This window comes from Athene noctua, chromosome 6 (assembly GCF_965140245.1).
Source record: "Athene noctua chromosome 6, bAthNoc1.hap1.1, whole genome shotgun sequence".
NCBI lineage: Eukaryota > Metazoa > Chordata > Aves > Strigiformes > Strigidae > Athene > Athene noctua.
This window is the reverse complement of record NC_134042.1, coordinates 25,609,315-25,631,344: the sequence shown is the minus strand read 5'-3', so window position 1 is coordinate 25,631,344 and position 22,030 is coordinate 25,609,315. Positions and strand designations below refer to the sequence as shown.

Below are 22,030 nucleotides of genomic sequence, written 5' to 3'. Positions count from 1 at the left end.
TTCCTAATGGCTGCTAATGCCAAAGTTTCTTTCTGACTAGCATTTTTGGGTTTTTCAAGTCCCTTGGGATTTTCATGCTTTTTGTAACTTGATGTGTCCCTTTACCTGGATCTGTCATGTCAGATACCGACAAAAATGGAGGCTGAAGAATGCTGAACATAGATTGTGTACACTAAAAAGAGGAACTTGGGAACTAAAACCAGAAGGCACTCATAACTTTAGATTATGTGTATGCCCTAATTAAAATTTAAGATTTGTTCTGTTATAGTGAGGCTGTTGAAAGCATTTTTTTTAAATGAGTTATGAAACTAAGATTGATAAAAGTAAAAGAGCCTATGTATCCAAAAATTAGCCTGATTTTATTTAAGCAAGTGAGAGTAAGACTATTCCCCCTAATAACAGAATTGTAGCTGTTCTCAAAGTAATTTGCATAACCCTTGTCTAAATCTTTGGTCTCACCATTTTTACATTTATTAACTATCCTGTAACGAGACGCCTTGCTCTGTAGACAAGGGGAGGGCAGTGGATGTTGTATACCTTGACTTTAGTAAGGTATAAAGGCATTTAACAGTCTTCTGTAGACTCATTACCATATTGGTGAGATATGAGATAGGTAAGTGGTCAAAAAGATAGGTGGAAAATTGGCTGGACCACTGAGCTTGAGGACTTGTGATCAGTGATGCAAAGTCCAGCTGGCAGCCTATAACCAGTGGTGTTGCTCAAGGATCAATACTGGGAGCAGTAGTGTTCAAACTGGGTGAGGCCATTCTCAGCAAGTTTGTGGATAGCACCAAACTGGGTGGAGCAGACCAGTGTTTTCTAATGTTGGACTAAATGACCTCTGGAGGTCCCTTCCAAACTAAATTATGCTACAAAAATAAGTGGTGGAGTGGTGTAAAAAAGCACACAACAACTTCAAATTTATATCACTAACAGTTGTCATCAGTATCTGCAGTAAGAATGCTGTGTGTTACAGACTAAATTTTCAGTGTTGCAGGTTCGTATCTGTGCTGAAGGACAGGGAATGAACAAATGTCTGTTTGAGTTAAGGTGTTTTCTAAGGCTGCTGCCCTGACACTGTCTTCAGCAGTAGAAAGCTCCCAGTTTCCACATAGCTGAAAGTGAAGTGGGCACTGGGAATCTCTCTTCAGCCTAAGTGTTGGTGTTTACCCCAGTTCACTATATTCAGCTTTATACATGACTTTTGACAAAATCCGCACCGTTATATACTTTCGGTATAAGACCACCTGTGTAATTTCATATACACACACTACCTGACTTTACTGAGTTCTATTTTCTTTCTTCCAGTCTGAGTTTTCCCATGCTTTCCTCCTGTTACAACCTCTTCCTGAGATAAATTAGCTTTTCTTTCCCCCATTCCATGTCAAGGATGGCCAGCCTCTGGACTTCCAAATCTACATCATGCCAGTGCCTTATGTGTTGGAGTGCCCGAAGATGTAGAGAACTGTGAAAACAAGGAACTCGGAGAAAATTTCAGAGAAAGAAGATAACAGTGGCTTCCTGGCACAGAAAAACTCCATATATTACAGAACTAGACTCTAATCAGACATTGGTATCACAGAGCAGTCCGTCCTGGATCTACAGTGCTGTCCAACTGACAGTGGTGTGATGTAACACCGGTAGATGAATGGCACAGTACCTCAAAAGGCAGAGTGCCTCTTGTTTCTTTGATATTGTATCAAAACTTGTCAGATAATTAGCTCTAAAGTAGAACAGAGTATGTTCACTGGCAGTTTGGGAAAATAAATAACTGTATTTTTCTTTGTTTCACAAAAAACCCTTTTCCTTACATTTTCAGTGAACCAAAGCTAGCTGCTCTGCTGTCAGTTCACCAATCACTCCCCGAACCCTAACAAGGAAATGGGGTCCAAACCAGAGGATAAGACAAAAATCTCGTTTTAAGTAAGAGTGTGTAATGTAGGTGTTCTGGGGCCTCAGCACTAATTGCTTAATCTTGTCACTCATTTCTATTGTGATTAATTAATTGCAAACACGGACATAGCTAGGAAGGTAGCAAAAAGGAATCAAATGGATTAGTTGAGTCTTTTAGTTACAGTCCTCTAATAATAATGTAAAAGGCAAATGCTGTGTCTTTAGGAATTTTACAGGAAATTTTTGCTTCTTTGATGTCATAGTGTAGAAGCAGCATATGTCCTCATTTGCTTCCTGCAAACAAGCTGATTCTGATCCTCGTAGGGTGGATTTTGCAGGTCTACCTGTTCCTAACTTTGACAGCTCGAGAACTTAAACTTGCCTGTATACAGGAATTCTAATTTTCCTGGGTTTTTTTTGCAGGGAGAGGATGGACATGACTTAGATATGATATAGAGCTCCCCCGTTAGCATCAACAGTAGTGTGGCCCATTATGGTGTGGCAGAGGCCTTCTCTACAGATGATTAAGTCCCTCTAAAAAGACCATAGTTACATTGAGACTCATAGTTATCCTTCTTTACTTGACATGTAACTGACCACCTGTCATTGATTAGAGTTTATATTAAAGAAATAAATAAGGGGATTATAGAATCCTCACTTGTTTTGTGGATTAATTTTGCGCTGAAAAAAAAATCTCATTTTATAAAACTAAGTGGAGGAAATGTGTCTTCTGTGAGAGAGAATCCTAAGGAATTCATAATTACTTTCAGCATACCAGAACAAGGGCATTTGCAACCTGACCAGCAGATGTTTTCTCAAAGGAAGTTGAAAATATCTATCAGTACAGTTGGTGGTGGTAAGTTCTCAACCTTCCAGTGGAAAATTATTCCTTCTTAATTATTTATGTTTTTAAGACATTTGTCTCTTGGCAAGTTCAGTGTTACCAGCCTCTGTGCCTCTGTTGAAGGATTATTGCTCTATCTTTGTGTTAAATACAGCTACACCTTTCCCCCTTCTTTTTCTTCTTTGATGTTTGTTTTGTTTTGTTTTTTAATGCTGGCAAGCTACTGATGTAATTAAGTTTTGGAAAGAAGAGAGGGTGTGGGTGCCTGAAAATGTTAAAGACAGGTTAGTTCTAGACATGGCTTTGCATGTTGACATTTCCCAGTTAACACACAGCTTCATAGTAGATTTCTCTTGAAACTTTGCCATGACATACTGCCAGCAAATGGGAGTGGTGAAAAATACTGGGAAGACCAGTGACTGCTAAAATAACACAAAATAGTAGTGCTGTCATCACCTGTTGCCACAACATAGAATTCAACAAAAAATCAATGCAGTAGAAGACCCTAGAATATTTGACAGCATTGTGTCTACAGGTCATGTTCAAGAAAATATTTAATCTTTTTTTATTCTATCCACAGATACTTGATAATCAGTGGTTGTGTTTTAGTAGCCTTGGGACCAAGAGTCTAGTACCTTACTGGTATACATTAGCAGACTTCTCTGAAATGCTAGGAAACTGCTTCAATTTTAATAAGCAGGGGATTGGTTCCTGAGTATCTTTTCATACAAAGCACTTATTTTAGGCCTTATTTTATAATTGTGGTTAATACTGGTATTGCAATCCTACAGTAAGTGTCTTTAGTATTGGTGGGACATTGGAGAAGAAAAAAAATATCCATATAGTTTTAGATCTCTTTGCAGAACTGCCGCTACTGCAATACTGCTTTGCTTTGATACACCAAAGTTGAAAACATTCTTCTTGAGACATGATATGGAATCTGATCCTGTCTCCATTGCAGAAAAAACATATTTACAAGCTTGAGTGGAAATTTTGGACAGCAACAAATCAAAGATGAGATATATTTCTTTAACTGCAGAATTATTCAATTTCTAGTTACCTGTGTAAAGTACTATGAAACTGATGAGCGCTACCTGCAAAACTTAAGTACAAAATTTTAATGAAAACCCAAATCTTAAAATGGCACTAGATCAACCTAATTTTAACAGTAATGTATTGTGTTGTTGTTGTGTCATGTTGTAACTACTGGTATAGGCAAAAAAACTCAACAAACAATGTATTTGAAAATCTCAAGAACATTTAGACACTGGATTCAAATCTAAACTTCTACAGCCTTAACTTTTGGGGGTTTTTTAATTAAGTGAAATACTGCAGGGAGCCACATTTATGAAATAGCTGATTTTGACTCTGTAAAAGATGAAGGTTTTCTGTTGTGAAGCTGGTTTTGATACAGTTATACTTGAAATTTTTGTCACAGTTTTTCCCAGTAAAGTGGAAAAATCCCATTAAATTTAATTGTTGATATTAAAGATTAAGAGGAATGAAGAAAATATAATTTGAGTCTAAATTATAGCAATTGAAATGGGAATAAAAATCATTGCCTTAAATACGCTTTTAAGTAGTATTCATTGTTAAGCATTGTAAAGAGCCTGTTTTAAGAAAATTCTTCAGTAGCCATCTGTAATGGACTTACAACATTTGTACAACAGTAGTTTACTTTTGGATTGTATTATAAATATGTTTGCACTATGCAATGAACTAAAGATAGTTCAGGTTTTCATAAAAGTTTTATAAAGCTTTATCAGTGATGGAGTTGTTTCACAGCCAATGGAAAAATCAGGGATTTTTCAGTTTACATTGCAGCAACGAGTGGAGAGGTTGGAAAAAACCTGTTCCAGCTATCTTGATGGGAACCACTACTTTTTCAGAAAAGTCAATCAAACACAGATTAACAAAGACAGTGCTAGAAAGCCACTTTGAAAAACTAAAATGAACGTGATTTGATATGCTAAGGTACAGCAGTTGTTCAAACCTACATCTCATTATAGGCTAATTCTGAAATTTTTGCTTGTATTGCCCTTGGTCAGTTGTCTCACTCCCCAGGCAATGGCCATCCAATACTGAGCTTTCCCCTGATGGCAAATTAGCTAGTATTTTTGCCAGGTTTCATGTATTTCTATGTATCGTATGTGGGGCAGCATCACTGATTTGAAACATAAGTCCATAGTCATAAGTAGTGTTTTACAACATATACCCTTATTTTTTGGTATATTTTGTATAAAATATTACTCATAGATCGTGAACAAAAGATGCAAACAGGAATTACTGATCTTTGCTGTTTCTGAAAAGTTTCTGCTCATACAACCATTGAAAATGTTGAAACTTAGTGAGGAAAATGAGGGAGAGCTCACCCTAGGATAGCTGGTCACTTTGTCACTGTATGGTTCACCCCAGAGTAAGAAATTGCACAATACTTTATTTGCATTTGCATTTTTTCATGCATTGTTGAGTTCAGCAGCTGTTCCAAAAGCAGGCTGCTCTAAGAGTCTCAAACACTAGTCATTCCATGTCTTTCATGTATATTTTTGACAAAATTTGCATGTGTTTTTATTTAATTATTTAGTATATTTTTACACAGAAGATTGATTTATGTTCATTGATTCAGAAGAAAAATAGGATTTTACTCTATATTATATAAATGTTTTGTAATGGTAATCTTTTAGGAACATTTCCATTCCTGCTGTTGGGCTTTTCTTGGGCAAGCTTTTCTTTGACCTTTTTAATACTTTATGTACAGAGTTCTAGTTTGAAATTTTTGAGCCCCAGGAGTGTCCCAGTCAAAGATGACATATTTTCAGTGTAACATGGAGTGATGCATACATAGGAAACTGTTATTATCTATATTACACATTCAGCATTACTATGCCCATTTCTATTTGTTTTCTTCACCTGAGCTGGAACTGGTAGTGTTATTTCATTATTCATATATCTAGATACTTTAATATGTGTTTATATTGATGGTACAAAAGATGGAAAAAATCCATATCTCGTTGATAATTATTCAGTTACTCTTAACTTTAGGACATACATGACAAAAGTAAGCATATTGAATTGTTTTTTAAATCCCCTTTATTTTGTTTATGAATGTTTCATGTTTCTCCTTTTGTTATATATGGAAGTAGATTTGACTCCTGTTTTTAATCAAATCTCTTAAATGAAAGATGAAAGGTGCACGCCACTTGAAATAAGTGATGAACAAGTCTAACTTTCAACTACACCGTTTGGGTCGAGTACTTTGTACGGTACTAGAAAAGAATTTTGAGAAGAACGAAGTTGAGGTGTAACAATAATCTCTCAAGGTTCATACTTTGGGAGAAAGTTACTTCTACATACTGCTCATAGTATAGACTTTTCTGGAAGAATAAAGGTTGGCTTCTAGCCATGCCTGCTTGCTAGCTCAGTGTACATACACTGATGCAGGCTACTTGACTGTTTATGTACCTCACCACAACTGTCTTTGATGGTGTGCTGACTTGTTTGGAGATGTGATTAGTTAGAACTTCCCTAGGAAAGACTAGAAGGTTGATATTTTGGAAAAGAATATGGAGGTCAGAAATTGCTATTACATACACAGATAGAGATCGAGGGATAGTTTAGACTACAGAATCAGTTTTCAAAAACTTTCTACTTTGCATATGTATCTTTTATATAGTTTTTCTTGTTAGCTAATCCTTTGTGAAAGGACCTAACCCAAAATCCAGAAAATTTGAAGAGGTGCTCTCCGTCTACTTCAGTGGCTGTATATAATGCCCTGTGTGATCAAGTACCAATAACTTGAGTCATTTAGAATACACTGTAGCTGCTGTGTTAAGCAGCTTTTTTATTCCATAAGGCCTTTAGTTGAATGATACAAGCATTTAGTGCAGCCCTGACTGCTGTAATGTACAAGAACTGCTTACTGATCACACACCAATGACAGAACTTTCTCCTTAGTCAAAATCCTACTGAAAATAGGTGTGCATTCTGTGCAAAGTAGAGAGGTCCCTTAGTAATGGGATCTATGTAAAAAAAGGTACTGGAGAGGGCAGGTATGTGACTTTCTTTTTATAAAGAGCGCCACAGTTCCTGGAAGTGCAGCATACTGTGTAAGCAAAAGAGGTGTTTCCTTGCCTATCAGTTTTCTTTAGGTGATATTTTCTTTGGATGATATTTACTCATTGCAGTGCTGAGTAGTACACAAAGGACCATAAATAACTAAACCTAAGCTCAGGAACCATTCCATTTTGACTCTCCAAATACTAAGCAGTTTGTAGCTTTTGGAGATAAATTCAAAATAATAATGCCTCAGGTAGTATTTCCACAGTGAGACCAAAGATTTTTCTGAAGTCCTGTATTTAATATTTTGAATTTACATTTTGTTGAAACTCTTGTAACGGTACAGTCCTTAAGGACAGGTCAGAAGGCTTATAGGCTGTTGAATGTGTGACAAAGAGGCCATAAAGAATCTGGTCAGATGTAGCTAATTAAAGGTAAATGAAGGACAGCTGCTTTTTATGTTTCCAGCACATCTTTGATCTGCTCTACCCCTCAGACCTCTGTGGACAAGGTTGTTAAATACAAACTAGGAGGCCTATTTTAAAGACATTAAAGCCCTCCAGGGCAATCGAGTGACAGTCCAAGCAGCCATAAGCTGTTTGCTTTATTCATTAGAGAACTTTAAATGTGTCAAGAAATAGAATAATGTCCATGCTCTTAGATCAGCATTAGCAATGAAGATTACAACAGCTCTGGGACATATGAATGGGCAAACTTCTTATGAAAACAAGTTTATTGAGAAGCATTTTACCATAACAGCAAAGAAAATATAGGTTGCACATTTCCATTGCAGGAATATTGATTCAATATGCATTGAAATATCTAACACTGTAGTGACACAAACATCATGTAACCCAGTGCTGACCTCAGTGGCCCCTTCAATCATGTTTTAAAAAACTTCCTTTTCATACACACATGATGGAAAGAATATGTCATATGTGAGTGACATAACAGCACGTAATACTTGCCGAAAAATTTATGGAGAATTTACACAATATACAGCCTTTCACCTGTGTCTAGAGACTCAGATACTTCAGTTTGTAAATTGCAAGTGTTTATTTTATAAGTCAAAGCTTTAATGTCAGTACATCAGTAAAGGATGTAGAAAGACTAAATAAAAAAAAAAAAATCAGTTAGCTGTATAAACAACTCTTTATTGCTACTCATTTTGGGCAAAGTGACTTTACACAGAAATATTTAGAAGTCCAACTCAATATATTTTTTGAGAATTGTTTGATATTCTTTTTTTAATTATATTTTTTTTAATAAGAATTGAACATTCCAAGTGGTAAATACAGGAGATACATGCCATATTGCCTCAATAATATTTAAGAACGTAGTGAAAATATTTATGGGGTTTTTGTGTTGTGTGATGTGTTTTGCTCTATTATCTTTTGTATCAGTACCTAAATGTTGCATTGTTTTCATAATCAAACTCTCCATGGTATTCAGCCTCACTGGAACAGCTTTGGTATTTTAAAATCAAGTAAGGGTGTGAAAAGTCTGGAATTTTAAAATGATTGTGTCAACTGCCTTTTTGACTATGCCATAAATGCAAATTTCATAGGTTTTACCATACAGAGAATATTTCCACATGGCATTTTACCTCAGAAATGCTCTATGTGAGTAGTGCAGTTGAAATTGCTTGCCTATGAAAGTGCTGTACGCTGTTGGAGTCTGGAAAAACCTTTCTTCCAAAGAGATGTAGATGTAGTAGAAGACCCTCTGTAACTAGCCACTGATTTTTCGTGGGTGATTTGACATTTTCTTCTAGTCCTTCTGTAGATGTATTTAATTATACATGAATTAAAACTGTCTTGATCCTCTAAATTGTCATAGACTTGTCTAATGGCAGATATATAATATTTCTGCAGTGAAGTCATAGACATGAAGTTAATCAAGTTGACAGGTCTGTGAACAACGGACTTAATTTTTTCATTTAAAAATACGCAGCAAATAACAAATGCAAATTAAACTGGAAGATGGCCTTTGTTTTTACTCAGCAAACAATACTCAGAGAACGCTGAGCAGTTTAACTGAAGCACGTTAAAAGATTCAGTGAGTTGTATTCAAGGCAACAGTAAGTATAAAGCTGTGGTTATTGCTGGCAGCATGAGCATAATATACTGATTTAGTTGATTGTGCCAAAAACATTGTGAAGAGCAAACAATGAATAAATTTGTGCTAAATTTAGAGTAGTTTGCATCCATGCTTTAAACATTAAAGCTAGGTATTTTTCACCCAGGTAATACATTGATAAATGATTACAGAAAAATAGGTACATATTGTGAATTGAGGACCCATGGTTTTGGCTAACATACTTACACCTGTTCCACTCACATTGAATCTACATGTATCACCTTGGCTGTGTGTTAGACTGGAAGAAAAAGCCCATACTATGGTAGAAATACTGTGAAAGGGGAACACAATAGCTTGATAGAATCATTTATCTTCAATTTAAAGACCCAATAAAAATAAGTCAAAAAGGGAACTAAAATATAATTATCTTAGTTTTTTAACAACCTTTATTTTTTCATTTTTTTAACAAAGTTCCTGAGACATTAAGACAAACAGTAAGACCTTCACAATATGTTCCTTATTGACAAATGCTGCATTGCAAATGTTGGTTTATTACTACAGTAACCTCTCAGTACTTGTATATGCATGTATTGTCACAAGGTGAAATTTGCCATTCCAAAGGTTTATGCATGTGTGCTCAGGTATAATCACAACTTAGGTGTGAGTACCTTGTATTCATGGCATGAATATTTAAGAAGGTCCATACCATTTTCTGTCTTTATTCACTTAACTGCTATAACTCAATTTTCAAGCTCAACAAAATTAATAGACCTAATTACTTTTCTCTTATATTTGCAATACAACTGAACAGTTTACCATCTGGTAATAATAATGCTTTCTTTAGCTGGGCACGAAGCAGTGAAATCATGCAGATACTGGGTAAGCATTGTTAGCACCAAGGATGAGCAGTTTGAACTGTCTGATGTGAGTATTGAGCACATTTGTAGCTAGGTCTGTGGACTGGGATCTGGGAAACTGGAGGGAATTTACAGCTAAGCAACAGCTGGTCTAGGTGACATGCTGCCTGAAACACTCATTTCCAGCTCCCATATTCCACACATCTGGGATGGGATCCTCAAGCTCTTGTGTAACCTGTACTTGAAACCTTGAAGATTAAAATACTAGGTTTGTGATACAGTTAAGGAGCCATTATGAATTCAACACAGATTGAATTGCTTTTATCAAGAGAGTTCCAAGAACACTGACCGCTTTCAGCAGAAATCCTAGAGGCTAAACATCAGAAATTTCCATCTGCTGCTGAAGTCCTGGAGTTTTTTGAAAGTCAGATAATCACTGTTCCCAGCCCCGCTGTTCCTCAGATTCCAGGCAGCAATGCTACACTGGCAGGTTATTAAGGAACCTAAGAAGGTTCTATTAAGGAACACTGTTACCTAACAAGATGTTGAGCATGACCCAGCTCCTCCTGTAGACATGCAAAAGCCGCCTTCTAAAATGTGTTAGGTAACGATGGTAAACCAAGTGCTCCTCTTGGGATTAATTGTGATCAGCTAACACATTTTTAAACACAGGCATCCTTGTCCACACCAAGGCAAAAGTCATATTCAAGATCTTGTTTAATTAAAATGTTTTCTAGTATGTTTTCTCCGTGTAGACAAGGTCTCTAAGGAAGAATGACTCATGAATGCAGCATTGCCATTATGGAGTACCTTTTGGAGTAACTTTCCATTTCTCCACATTTTCTAAGGAAAGCATTGATTTGGCTCATTACCTAAAATGTTAATTAATGTCTGTGAGGACCTCTAGGGTACCATTAGTTAATCCCGTATCACATTGCTAAATAAAATCCTGGGCAAGAGTTGAAATAACTGCCACTTTCTTAAGTGAAAGCTAATATGTAGGTCTTTTCCAGCATAGTCCATGGATACTGCTCTATAGTTTTCCTTGGAGCCTCCTTGACACATACTACAATTGAGATGGGCACAATGCATGACTGCCTCCCTAGGAAAGGAGTGGGCCTTGATTGGCACATGTATCACAGTGAACCTAGCATTTTGTGGACTTTTCGGAGGGAGATATACACTTACAGAAGAGGTAAAAGGTTTATGTCTGTGAAGATGGAATGAAACAGCAGGCTAATAGAAATTAGCCTGTGTAGAATTGACTGCAGGGATACTTTTTTTCCAGGCATTGATTATTCTTCAAATAATGCTGTTGCAATCAGGAAGAAGTTCCATGCTTCATCTTGTCAAAAAAGGTGTTTTAGCCAATAGACAAGCAGATTTAAGAAGAATTTTTCTTGTTTTTATTAGAATACAAAGATCAGCACGAGATTCTTTCTGTCAGACAAATATTCTCAGAAGGAAATGCATTGTACGCATAAAATATTTATGATCATTTCTTACATTGTAACTATATCTATGTAAAAGCCAAAATAAATACCAACTGTTCCAACTATACAATATACAGTGCCCAAGGAGTTTATTGCCACATTTTCTATCACCAGTCTCCTTTCTGTTGTGTTTCTCCAGTGACTGTGTTGTTCCAGGGAAATGATTAACACAAGGGGAAGGAGGGTGCATAATGACTTCTACACTGTAGGGGGTTGTCTGAACTAACACATGGATCTAAATCTCTTGAATCTGTGTTGGAATCTGTGTTCAGGGTGTATTATGCAGAAAACATGTAGAAAGTGAGCTACTCGGCTTTCTTTGAAAGACAAATCAGTGTGTATCACAAGCACTTCACACTTTTCAGTTCATAGCTTTGAGGGTCAAAGAAGAGCTGAAGGCAATAATTTGTCTCCTGAGGACTGAAGTCATAATGATTCTATTTTTATCTGTGCTATTTAGTTTAGGAAGTACTTTTAGCTAGATTTCACTCTTTTTCTCCCTATTCAGTGAATAGATGAAGTATGGAAACACCTGGGGAGAAGAGAAGAGCTATAATCCTGTGCTGCTGAAGTCTCAGACTTTCACTTTTTGCCAGATGGATAATGAGACCACATTTTAAACAGTCATAGTATTCTCAGGCCATGTTATCTGATTATTGATAAAAGATTTGTGTGTGTGATGGAATAGAGGAGCAAAGAGCAAAGGAACTCAAAATACCTACCAGTCACCAAAATGTTTGCATTGAAGAGATGTATATGAAGATTGCCGGTTTGAATGCGAATCTTGTAGAGGGAAATGTAAAGTAATCCATAATGGGAAACAATTTGAAAACAGAAGGTATTAGTTGGAAAAGGGAAAATGCTCTACTGAGGAGAGTCAGTTTGGGCGTCAGTATTTTCTGTCATTTTATTCCCTCCATGGGGTCTGTTACTGAGAAGAATGTTTTACATAATAGAATTCTGGACTCCCTTCTCAGTGATTGATATTCCATTTGTGTACACTCAGAGGATGTCAAAGATGACAGCTGGTTATTTCTTCAACACACAAGTTTTGATTATGTCTTGGTTTATGGTTAGTATCCCGTTTTCACAAGAAATGTTTCCCACCCAGAATACAATGAATGTTAGACTGATCTAGTAATTGTTCCTTTCTATATTACCTTTGGGCTCTTGCTCAGCTAGTTGGATCTGAATTGTTTTAAAAATAATTAAGCCATCATAAATCACTCTGGGTTAGTTCACATGTGACATCACCAAGGAGACCCAATGGGACAATTAGAATATGTTTTTGGGCAATCTGTCTGTAGCTATGTTAACTACTTTATCATGAAAATAAAGTTTGTAAACAGTAGTCTTTACAATGTGGCAAGTTAAAATATATTGCACCCTGATAGAGCTGTTGAGCAAATTAGATTTTCATAGTGCTAATTGAATTTGTCACAAATCTGATGAACATTAGCTAAAGAAAGAGCAATATATTTTATTTTATTGAGCACGTCTCAGAGTGCTTGTAATTTAGTAGGGCCACCACACTTTCTGGGCAGGCTATCAAGTAGGATGTTGTAATGATTTGCATGACTACTCTAGTAGATGGAAAAATGTAGCTTGTGTTTGTAGCTGTTCCATTAGTGTCTTGCACAGTGTGCGCTCCTTTGGTGCTCTTCAGAGAGCTGTGTCATAATCTCAGCATCTTTTGACGAGTCCTGTCTGGTGAAATCAAGTAACTATACACCATTTAAAACCTAGTGCATTATTAAATGATGAGACAAAGGAAAGACTGAGAAAGGCAGATAACCAATAGAATTCTGAAGTTATCAAAACAGAGCTCTTGCCAAGGGTCTTGGAATTCATCTGATTCAGTTGCTGGAAAAATGCCTGAATTAAGAATTATCCTATGAGGACCAAGAAAGTAGAGCCAAATTCTGGCACTGTACACTTTTCTCCCAAAATGGGTATTAATGCTGCAAAAACAAAATAGGGTGAACAACCCCTGGCGCCATGCTTGGACCCCTGCTGTAGGCTCTATCTGCCAAAACAAAATGGAATAGAAGATCAAAAATTAAGGGGCGGGGGGGGAGAGAAGCTGGAAAAGGAGGGTACTTGGAAAGGAAAAAACTCATAGGCTATGCCCCCTGCCAGCACTGAAACACTCGACTGCAGCTCCACTTGCAAAGCACCTGTTGGCAGCTGCTGGAGTAGTTTATAGGTTTTGGGATAGCATTAGGACAGAAAACTTATAGTCTATGTTCCCTTATGTAACATGCGATTTGGCCTTATTTTAGTAAAATAAAAGACATTCCCGGGCAATAATTACAGCAATAAATAAATAGCAATGACAGCTTTTGCTTTCTAGAAAAAATAAATATATTAAATTGCATGATTTTTAATGACTCTCCTTACTACTAATGTTAGTGTTCTTTGGTGTTTTCTTCCTTTTATCCAGAACTGAAGAACAAAACAATGTTGCATGGAGTGGAAAGAAACTATGACAAAACAATTCTCATAAATATTAACTTGATACTGTCATTCAAACACAGGGGCAAGAAGTTAGGTGTAAGGGGTCATATGTCCAGTTTTATGTTTTGCAAGCTTTATACATTACAGTGGAATGATAGAAAAATAGGAAAAATTTGTATGTTAAATTAGAACTCTCAACAAGTATTGTATGTCAAGAATTCAGTTTAAACTTTTTAATTTCTTCACAAACTTCCATGTAAACTCCTGTTCAAATTCATTTTATTGAGAATTTTAGCATTTATGCCCTCCTTCTTTTAATAACTCCAAAAATTACTAGTGTTTGTGTACAAAACTTTTGCACTCTTTTGTTGTTATATAAATAGATTGTTCTTCCTTAGGAGAAATATATAACAATTATCAATAATATATGTATTCAATATGTGAAGTATATCAAACAGAAAATAAATGGTAATTTTTAAACACAGGCATTTATTATAGGGTGAGCTAAAAGCTCTATTGCTTTTATTGGCTAACTCTTCTTTGGCTATAGTGAGAATCTTTCCTCTGTTAATGCTTTGGTTCAGCATAGAAGGCTTACTTATATAAGTACCTATATTATTCAGAAAGTTTGGATAAACTTGAAATAGAAAGTAGATAATGTTTTGGAATGTATATATATATATATTATATAAACTTTAAAAATCCCACACTTTTCCTGTTCTACTTGAAACACTAAATTTATTAATTATAAAATAATTGAAATTTGAAACTTTAAGCCTTCCTTAAATTTATATTCAGTAATGAAAAAAGAACTCAAGTTTCTGACACTGCAGTGTATGCTACCCAGGCAGAGCCTGGCTCCTGCATGACACCCACCAAGAGTCTTTCTCCATCACGTCTGCCAAAGAATAAGGCCAAAGTGCAAATTCCTTTAGTTCAGTAGTTTGTGTGTGGAATATTTCAAAATGAAATTTTCACTTTGTGTTAAAGTAATTTCTTTGCCTTGCTTAGAAAGAGAAAGTAGTTGCGTAACCTCACATGTAATAGATTGTCTTAGGTATTAGAGACTGTTAGCTTTAGTGACAGCTGAGCTCAGCCATATTCTGTGCCATTAAAATAAGAGGACAGGATCTGGACCTTAAGACAGCAATATCTGAACAAGGAGAACATCTAGTGGAACATAAGCGTGTGCTTAATTTCAGTGGGACTGTATGGTATGCATAAAGGGATTTGCAGATATTTTAACTCAAATAAGAATGCTTTCATCAGTCAAGATTTTTAGAAGTTTAGCCATGAATCACCAAAAGACATGTTCTGTAATACAGAAGTTTTGTAATTACTTTTGCTATAATAATAAATAGATTAAATACATGCACTCAAACATTATCGTAAGTATAGTTTTCACAAACTGTTTTTGTGTTAAATTTATTACTCTGGATAAAAAGAGACCATGGATGCTTAAGAGGCTTAATAAACCAGGGCACAGAAAGTTCAAAAACATGATAATCTAGTGTCTTGTACATATGGATATGTATTTTCTTGGCATTTCAAAATCCTTTAAGATTTGTGTAGTTGTTTTTATTATCTCTGCACATTGACAGGTCTCTAAAATACACTTTTACTGTGAACCTGATAAATAAATCTTTTTATTGTGTTTGCTGTTTGGAATGAGGGTGATACTCGGAATGGACAGAGGAATAGGCGAGCCCAGAAAATTTAAGCCAATATAGAGAAACTCTGAAAGTTCTCCCTGGGCGACACCTGCTGCAGAGCATGGACAAAATGTGGGTGGTAAACTTCTGGACTTTTCATGTGATGTCAGATGGAAAAAAGTAACAGAACTGTCTTTGAAGCTGATGGTGGCAGGTGCATTCAGTATTTTCCAGATCTCTTCTTTCTTGGCATTTCCCCCTTGCTCTTTACACCCTCCATTCTTGGACATGGAAAGCCCCCAGCATGTGAATTTAAGGGCTCGTGATGAGCAATGGAGAGGAAGGGGAAAAGCCAGGACTACACATCAGCATCAACATAAAGCAAGACAGGATGAAGAACTAGTAAGGCTTCAGCACAGATAGCCAGCTCAGGCTGTCATCAGCTGTCATCTTAACATCAGGTTCATCTGAGCCCCCAGTGCTGTCCTGCATAATAATAATAGTGTCCTTAGGGATTAGTCTTATATGACAAAGAAGCCAGTGCCAGCCTGAACTCCCTTCACTAATTTCAGAAAGACTTAATGAATTTTATATGACACAAGTCAAATGTTCCTCCTGTTCTTGTCAGAAAACTGAGCAAAAACTATGATTAAATTGATCACATAGCCTAAGTCCTCACTTTTCCCACTATATAATGAACAAGTAGAACTGTTTACTGTCTAAAATCCGTGATGGTTCAAATATACTGGAGAAGTGTATGTTTAATATACAAGGTATATAAAGACTATCTCAACAATGATACGTTTAGATTTTTACTTTTCAAACTTCAAAAACTATTGGAGTTTGAAAATGAAAATTAACTACTATTTATACAAATGTTCATTAGGCCTTTTTTTATTATTATTTTATAGGTCTTGTAGAAATTTGCCTGATGCATCCCCTTGATGTAGTGAAAACAAGGTAAGATTCTGCTTGAACAGGTCTTGTTGACACTGGAAGATATCCAGATTAGGAGCTGTCAAAAAATAAAATGCTAGAACTTCTCCAAGTAAGATAACTTGTACCTTTAATGGCATTTATATTTACTTACCTGTATCTACAGCATTTGACAGATGGAATTTGAATCTCATAACACATTTCTGATTAGAGGTCATCTAAAGGTGTTAAATCTGTTTTATGACATGTATTTTTAATGTTGTAGCAAAATCCTATAACATGAAGAGAACTATATTAAATTTACTTACTATATGTATCATCTGTAGTAATGCTTTTACATGTAATTGCCAAATACCATATTGCCTCCAAAATAATTTTCACAGAATTTTGAGACCTGATTAAAATAATAAAATAAGGTGTTCCATATTCTCTCTATAAGCCAAGTAACTTCATTATTTTATCTTTTTAAATCTTTTTATCTCTCCCTATTTTATTTTCTGAATATTTGTGTTTATGTGAGTATAAATGATTAAGTGACCTGGAAAATTTGGTCAAATTAAGTTTTTTTAATGTTGGTTATTGAGATGGAAAAAGAATAATTGTGTTTCTAGTTTCTTGAATACCTTTTTTGCTTTTTTATGCTTTTTAGTTTTCATATCAGTTCATAAGTGAGTGTTACCATATATGAAAAGGAAACCAAAATTCAGAAGCATACAATGAGGATAAAACCTTTCATGCCACGTGTGTTACATACAATGCAAATAATTACCATATACTGCTCCTGGAGCTCTATCTAGGTCTCAGTCATGTAGGCAGAAAAGCTTCACTAGGAGATGAATCAGCCCTAAACAAATGATGAGGACAGCTGTGGTCTCTGGAATATACTTAAAGCAGTCAATTTTGACTTGTGATTCTAGTTCCAGGTAGCCAACACGTGAGCTCATTAGGGATGTATTTTGACTTCTGTTTAAATCACATTCTGGGGTTTGCTTAAGACCTCGAGATGCACTTTCCTGCAGCTTGCATTTTGCAGGAGGAGGCCATCTGTCTATGGTCATTGCCCAACACCAGAGGACGGTAATGCAGGCTCCATCTGCACTAACAGCTACTGAGGTGTGCTGTGTTCTCCTCGGGAGTTTGCTCAGGCAATTTTTTTGTGTGCCTTTATTCCTATGGAGACAATACGCCTGGTGGTTTCAAGGGTCCTCTCTGCCTCTCCAAGTACCACTGAGACCTTGCTATTAAAACAATATTTAAATGAAAAGATTGAAATTAAAGACTCAGAAACAACAGAGTACAAGCAAAACAAATACAAGACCAAATTCAGAAGAAAAAAATCTGTCTTGCTTTGCTGTCCTGTGGTCCTCATGGGATGTGCTTTAGAGATTTCATTTTGGCAGGTTGTGATGTAACTCACATGTGGCTCTCAAGCTTTTGGGTTTACCTCTTCCTGTTTTCCTCAGTACTAAACCAGGAGTCAGGTTCTTCTGTAGTATAAATGCAGCATCAGTGATTTACTTCTCCTATCTTTGGTTCCTTAGAGGTTGTCATGCTACACATTGTCATGCCTCCAGTCTTGGTTGAAAGAACAAAATACATATCCTTAGAATCATTCATTATTTAAGACATGCCACATATCATAAATCCGAAAAAGCATTAATTGCACATCTGTTCTGATAAACTGGCAATCAACAGATGTATTTTCAGCTTTCGGATAGAAACCACACATACGTTTGACTCTCGGACTACAAGGACAGATTCCCCCATTTCATTTCCGCATTTGACTGGGTTTGTCATACTTTTAGTAGTGAAAATGCTAATCAGATCTGAGATCCAGAAATGGAAAACATTAAAGAGTATACAGGGATGTTTGTGAAACTGTATCAATATTTTTTAAAAAACGTAATAAAAATTAGGACATCTGTGAAATCTGAGTCCATAAACAGTGGAATTAAAGAAGTAGGAAAAAATGGAAGAACAGTAGGTGTGCAGAAGAAATCAGATTATGGATTGTGGTGAAACCAAGGGGCCGAATTGAGCGAAAAAGCCATGAAGCAAATTTCTTCATTTGAAGAAACTTCAAGTGAAGTTGAGTTACCTCCACTCTTCCACTGAGTTAGCTGCAACTGTTTGCAGAATTGGGCAGCACCTAAGGGGTAGTTTTTCTGTGTTTTGTTGATGCAGAGATATTCAGAGATACTACACAGATTTTGCAGTAACTTTTCTGCTGGTCTTAGCAGATGTTAGTACTTGAAAATACTTAACATTTTGAAAGCCAATGACAAAAACAAGAATAGAACATCCTTTGATATCCAACATTCAATTCTATGTTCCTAACATCACGCTACATCTTTTCATTTTGTAATGGTCCAAATTTACTCTAGCAGATTAATTCTTGATGACCTTGCAGAAATTAAAACAAAACATTGTTTTTCATTCTGAAGTTTGGATTTAGAATGTTTTCTAATACATATTCATTTACTTTATACCTTTGTTGTCGTGCCTCTAAGACTGTGGTACACTTACTCTTTTCCAACACAGTACTAATAATCTGTTATTTCATAATCATTTCTAGCTATTACAGTTTTGGTGGCTTGTTTAGGGTTTTTTTTCCTTATGCTTAGGTGAAAGGATTTATAAAAGCACCATTTGTTGCTTAATTTTTATGGTGTTTTGAGTTTCCTGCTTTTTTTCTATAAACTATTTGTTTGGTGGAAGGAGTCCCATGGCCTTTTCAAATTAGTGGAATCTTATTGATCTAAGTTAGCATTCTAAATGAGTTTAAAGAAAATGCCAAAGGCTCACATCTAGTGGACTGGTGGCTTAGCATCTTTGCTTCATTGATTATTTTATGTGTGTATGTTTTTAATAAAAAATTGGAGAAAAGAAAGTTACTGTCAGATTATTTTGAAACCCCGAAAAATGGTTTGGCTCTTTTTGTGAAAACATTTTGCAATATCTTTTCTGTGTTTAGTAATTTTCTATTATTCTACAGTAACAATGCTAGACTTGTTTATCTACTCACATCAAGGGAGGGACGATATATATATAAAAATACGTGTTTGTAAACTATAGACAAGCTAGATGCTTAATGGAGTGTTTTTTGCTAAATGTACATTTGAAGGTAATTTTATTTTGTTATTTATTAGAACACCAAAGATCATTACTTTAAGAAATTCATGTGAGCAAGATAAGTAGGTGGAGATAACTATGATCTATTGTTTTAGCTCTATGAATCCCACTTATTCTTTGAAATAAAGCTCTTTTCTCAATTACAAGATATATTGGTATAGTTTCTGATGAGACACTACTGAAAAAAAAAATTGGGCTAAACTTTTAATGTGTCAGTATAACAGAGACTCTGTTAGCTGTTTTATTTATCAGTTACCCTTATGATGAATTTAGCCATCTGTAGATTAAACTACTGAATCTCTGTTCCTGTACTCCTAAATACAAGTTTTACAGAATTTGGTAAGGGTTTATATGTGTGCCTATGTATGAGGAGGGAGAGCAGTAGCAGCTAGGAGTTTTTTGGTACAGATACAGTCAAGACATAGAAGGTCTACTTTTTAATTAAGAAACCTAGATGATTTTTCTTTGCTGGAAAGTGAGGAGAAAAGTGTCTTAGTCTGGACACATTTTTTTTGCTTATTTTGGACCATTTTTTAGATCTTAAGTGTAACACAGGCTGTAATGTTGTTTTCATCCATCAGACTTACCAAGCAATGAAAAAAGGGTATGCTAAATCATGATACCTGGGACAAGGCATTGTCATATATATTACTTTAAAATTAAAAATAACAAAGGGCTTTTCCAGGTAGAGTTTATTCTTTGTGTCCTAGTGGCATATGTTTCAGCTTAAGCAAATATACAAAATTTGGAACCTAATAATGTTTTATTGTTGGAAAATTAATACTTATGCAACAGCTCATGAGTGTAGTTGGTGAGTGAAAGGGAGAGAATTACAGGGAGTCGTCTGAAGTCAAGGGAAAGCTAATGTTTTTTAAGAGATCAGTTCAGCAAGCCTGATCGATAACTGGACAATGTTACTGTGGTCTGTGTGATGGCTCCAGGTTATGTTCTGATGTATTGCTATAGCCTTGAACAGTTTGAATTTTCATGAAAAAAAAAAAAAAAATTTTTAAAAATTTCCCTACTACTGGGTTGCTGGCATAAAACTGACTTTTTCAGGAGCTTGTTAACTTCCAAACTGCATGCACTAACATAGAATTTTTTTTGCTATTACATTTTAACACCTCAAAATATGCATGCAACCAAGAGTGATATTGCAAAATTAGGACTGACTAGAAATAAAATTTTGGCTATTATTTCCTCAGGTTTATAAGTTGATTACCTTTACATGTGCTTTCCCTTTTTCATTGATTATCACCAATATTTATACAGCTGAATTTTAGTGACTCCACTGTTCTTGAAAACAAATTTCAAAGTTACCTGGGCAAGTATTCATACAAACTGTAAAATATATATTGAAGTAGAAATAGTCATAGTGGCTGTGACTTGGTGTTGTATAGTTAGAAAATGGAAACCATACTTGAAACTTTTCTTAACAGTTGTCTACGTGACAGAATTTAATAGAAAACACATATATGAAGAAATGTATGATTACATGCTTTCAAATAATAGAGGAAAAAATAACAAGACATCACCAAAAACTTTCAAATACATAACACATCTGAAAATATTTCTGTCTGCATGTGAACAGGAAAAATGTTGGTGGATTTTTGTGGATTAGATGAATCACTTATCTCTTTAATTTTGGCAGTAATTTGACATCACTATATGTTTTGAGACAAATATTTGAAAGAAAGATGGTTTCTCTCATATCAGACTAATACAAAATTGTGCTCCAGATCTGTACTGACTTCAGTGTAGACAGATTAGTTCATATCACTTGAGGATTAAAGTTTTTTTGCTTCCAGAGAATGTATTCTAAGAGCGGTAAATGTTATCATAAGGCAAATATCATCTAAAGGACTTGGAGACGGTCTAATTTATTATTTTATCAGGAGAATCTTCAGGGTAACTTGTGTCCTAACAACGGAAACATATATTTAATAATACTTCTCTGGCTAATTCAAATAATGACAGTTACTTACGATTTTAAATTGTTTTGCTCTTTATTTAAACAAACTTGTTTATTTTCAGACATAATTGTGTCTTCATAAGCCAGCCTCACATTGGGATCATAGCATCATAGAATCAAGTTTAGGTTGGAAGGGAACTTAAAAATGACCCAGTTCCAACTCCCCTGCCATGGGCAAGGACACCTTCTACTAAACCAGCTCAGTGATGGGTGTGCAGTATGGACAGCAATGCCTAAGAGAGACCCAGAACGCATTGTTTCAAAAGCATTTACTTCACAGAATCTGGGAAAGATGCAGTCCATGTTGCTTCTACTTTAACACGTTTTTACATAGTTCAGTGTTAGATCAGAATCTTCACGTGAGCTGACTTTCCATCTTACGTGTGATCCAGAATATCAGCATTAAAAAAATGAGGCCAATAATTCACCTTAGAAACTCTGGAGAAAGTTTTCATCTAGTCATCATGGAGATTTTATGGTTTGCCAGTCTTTGCAAAAATCTAGACCAACACCATGGATCTAAACCCCCCAATTTAGAAAATAATTTGGGATCTAAATCCACATTTGGAGTCTGTATTACAGACCCATTTCTAGTTAGCAACTCTTCTGCTGATTTGTGTGCGTGTTTATCCATTTTGTTTCTTTGTTCCAGTTCTGTC

The 22,030-nt window shown here is 35.6% G+C and overlaps 1 protein-coding gene across 2 annotated transcripts in view; it reads left to right on the top strand.

Annotated features, from left to right (window-relative positions):
• Positions 1 to 22,030, top strand: part of SLC25A21 (solute carrier family 25 member 21) — a 260,673-nt gene that overhangs the window by 131,509 nt on the left and 107,134 nt on the right. For both annotated transcript variants that reach the window (XM_074909907.1, XM_074909905.1), the window contains exon 2: positions 16,243 to 16,291. In XM_074909907.1, the coding sequence (XP_074766008.1) occupies positions 16,243 to 16,291 (49 nt within the window). The remainder of the gene's footprint in view (positions 1 to 16,242; positions 16,292 to 22,030) is intronic.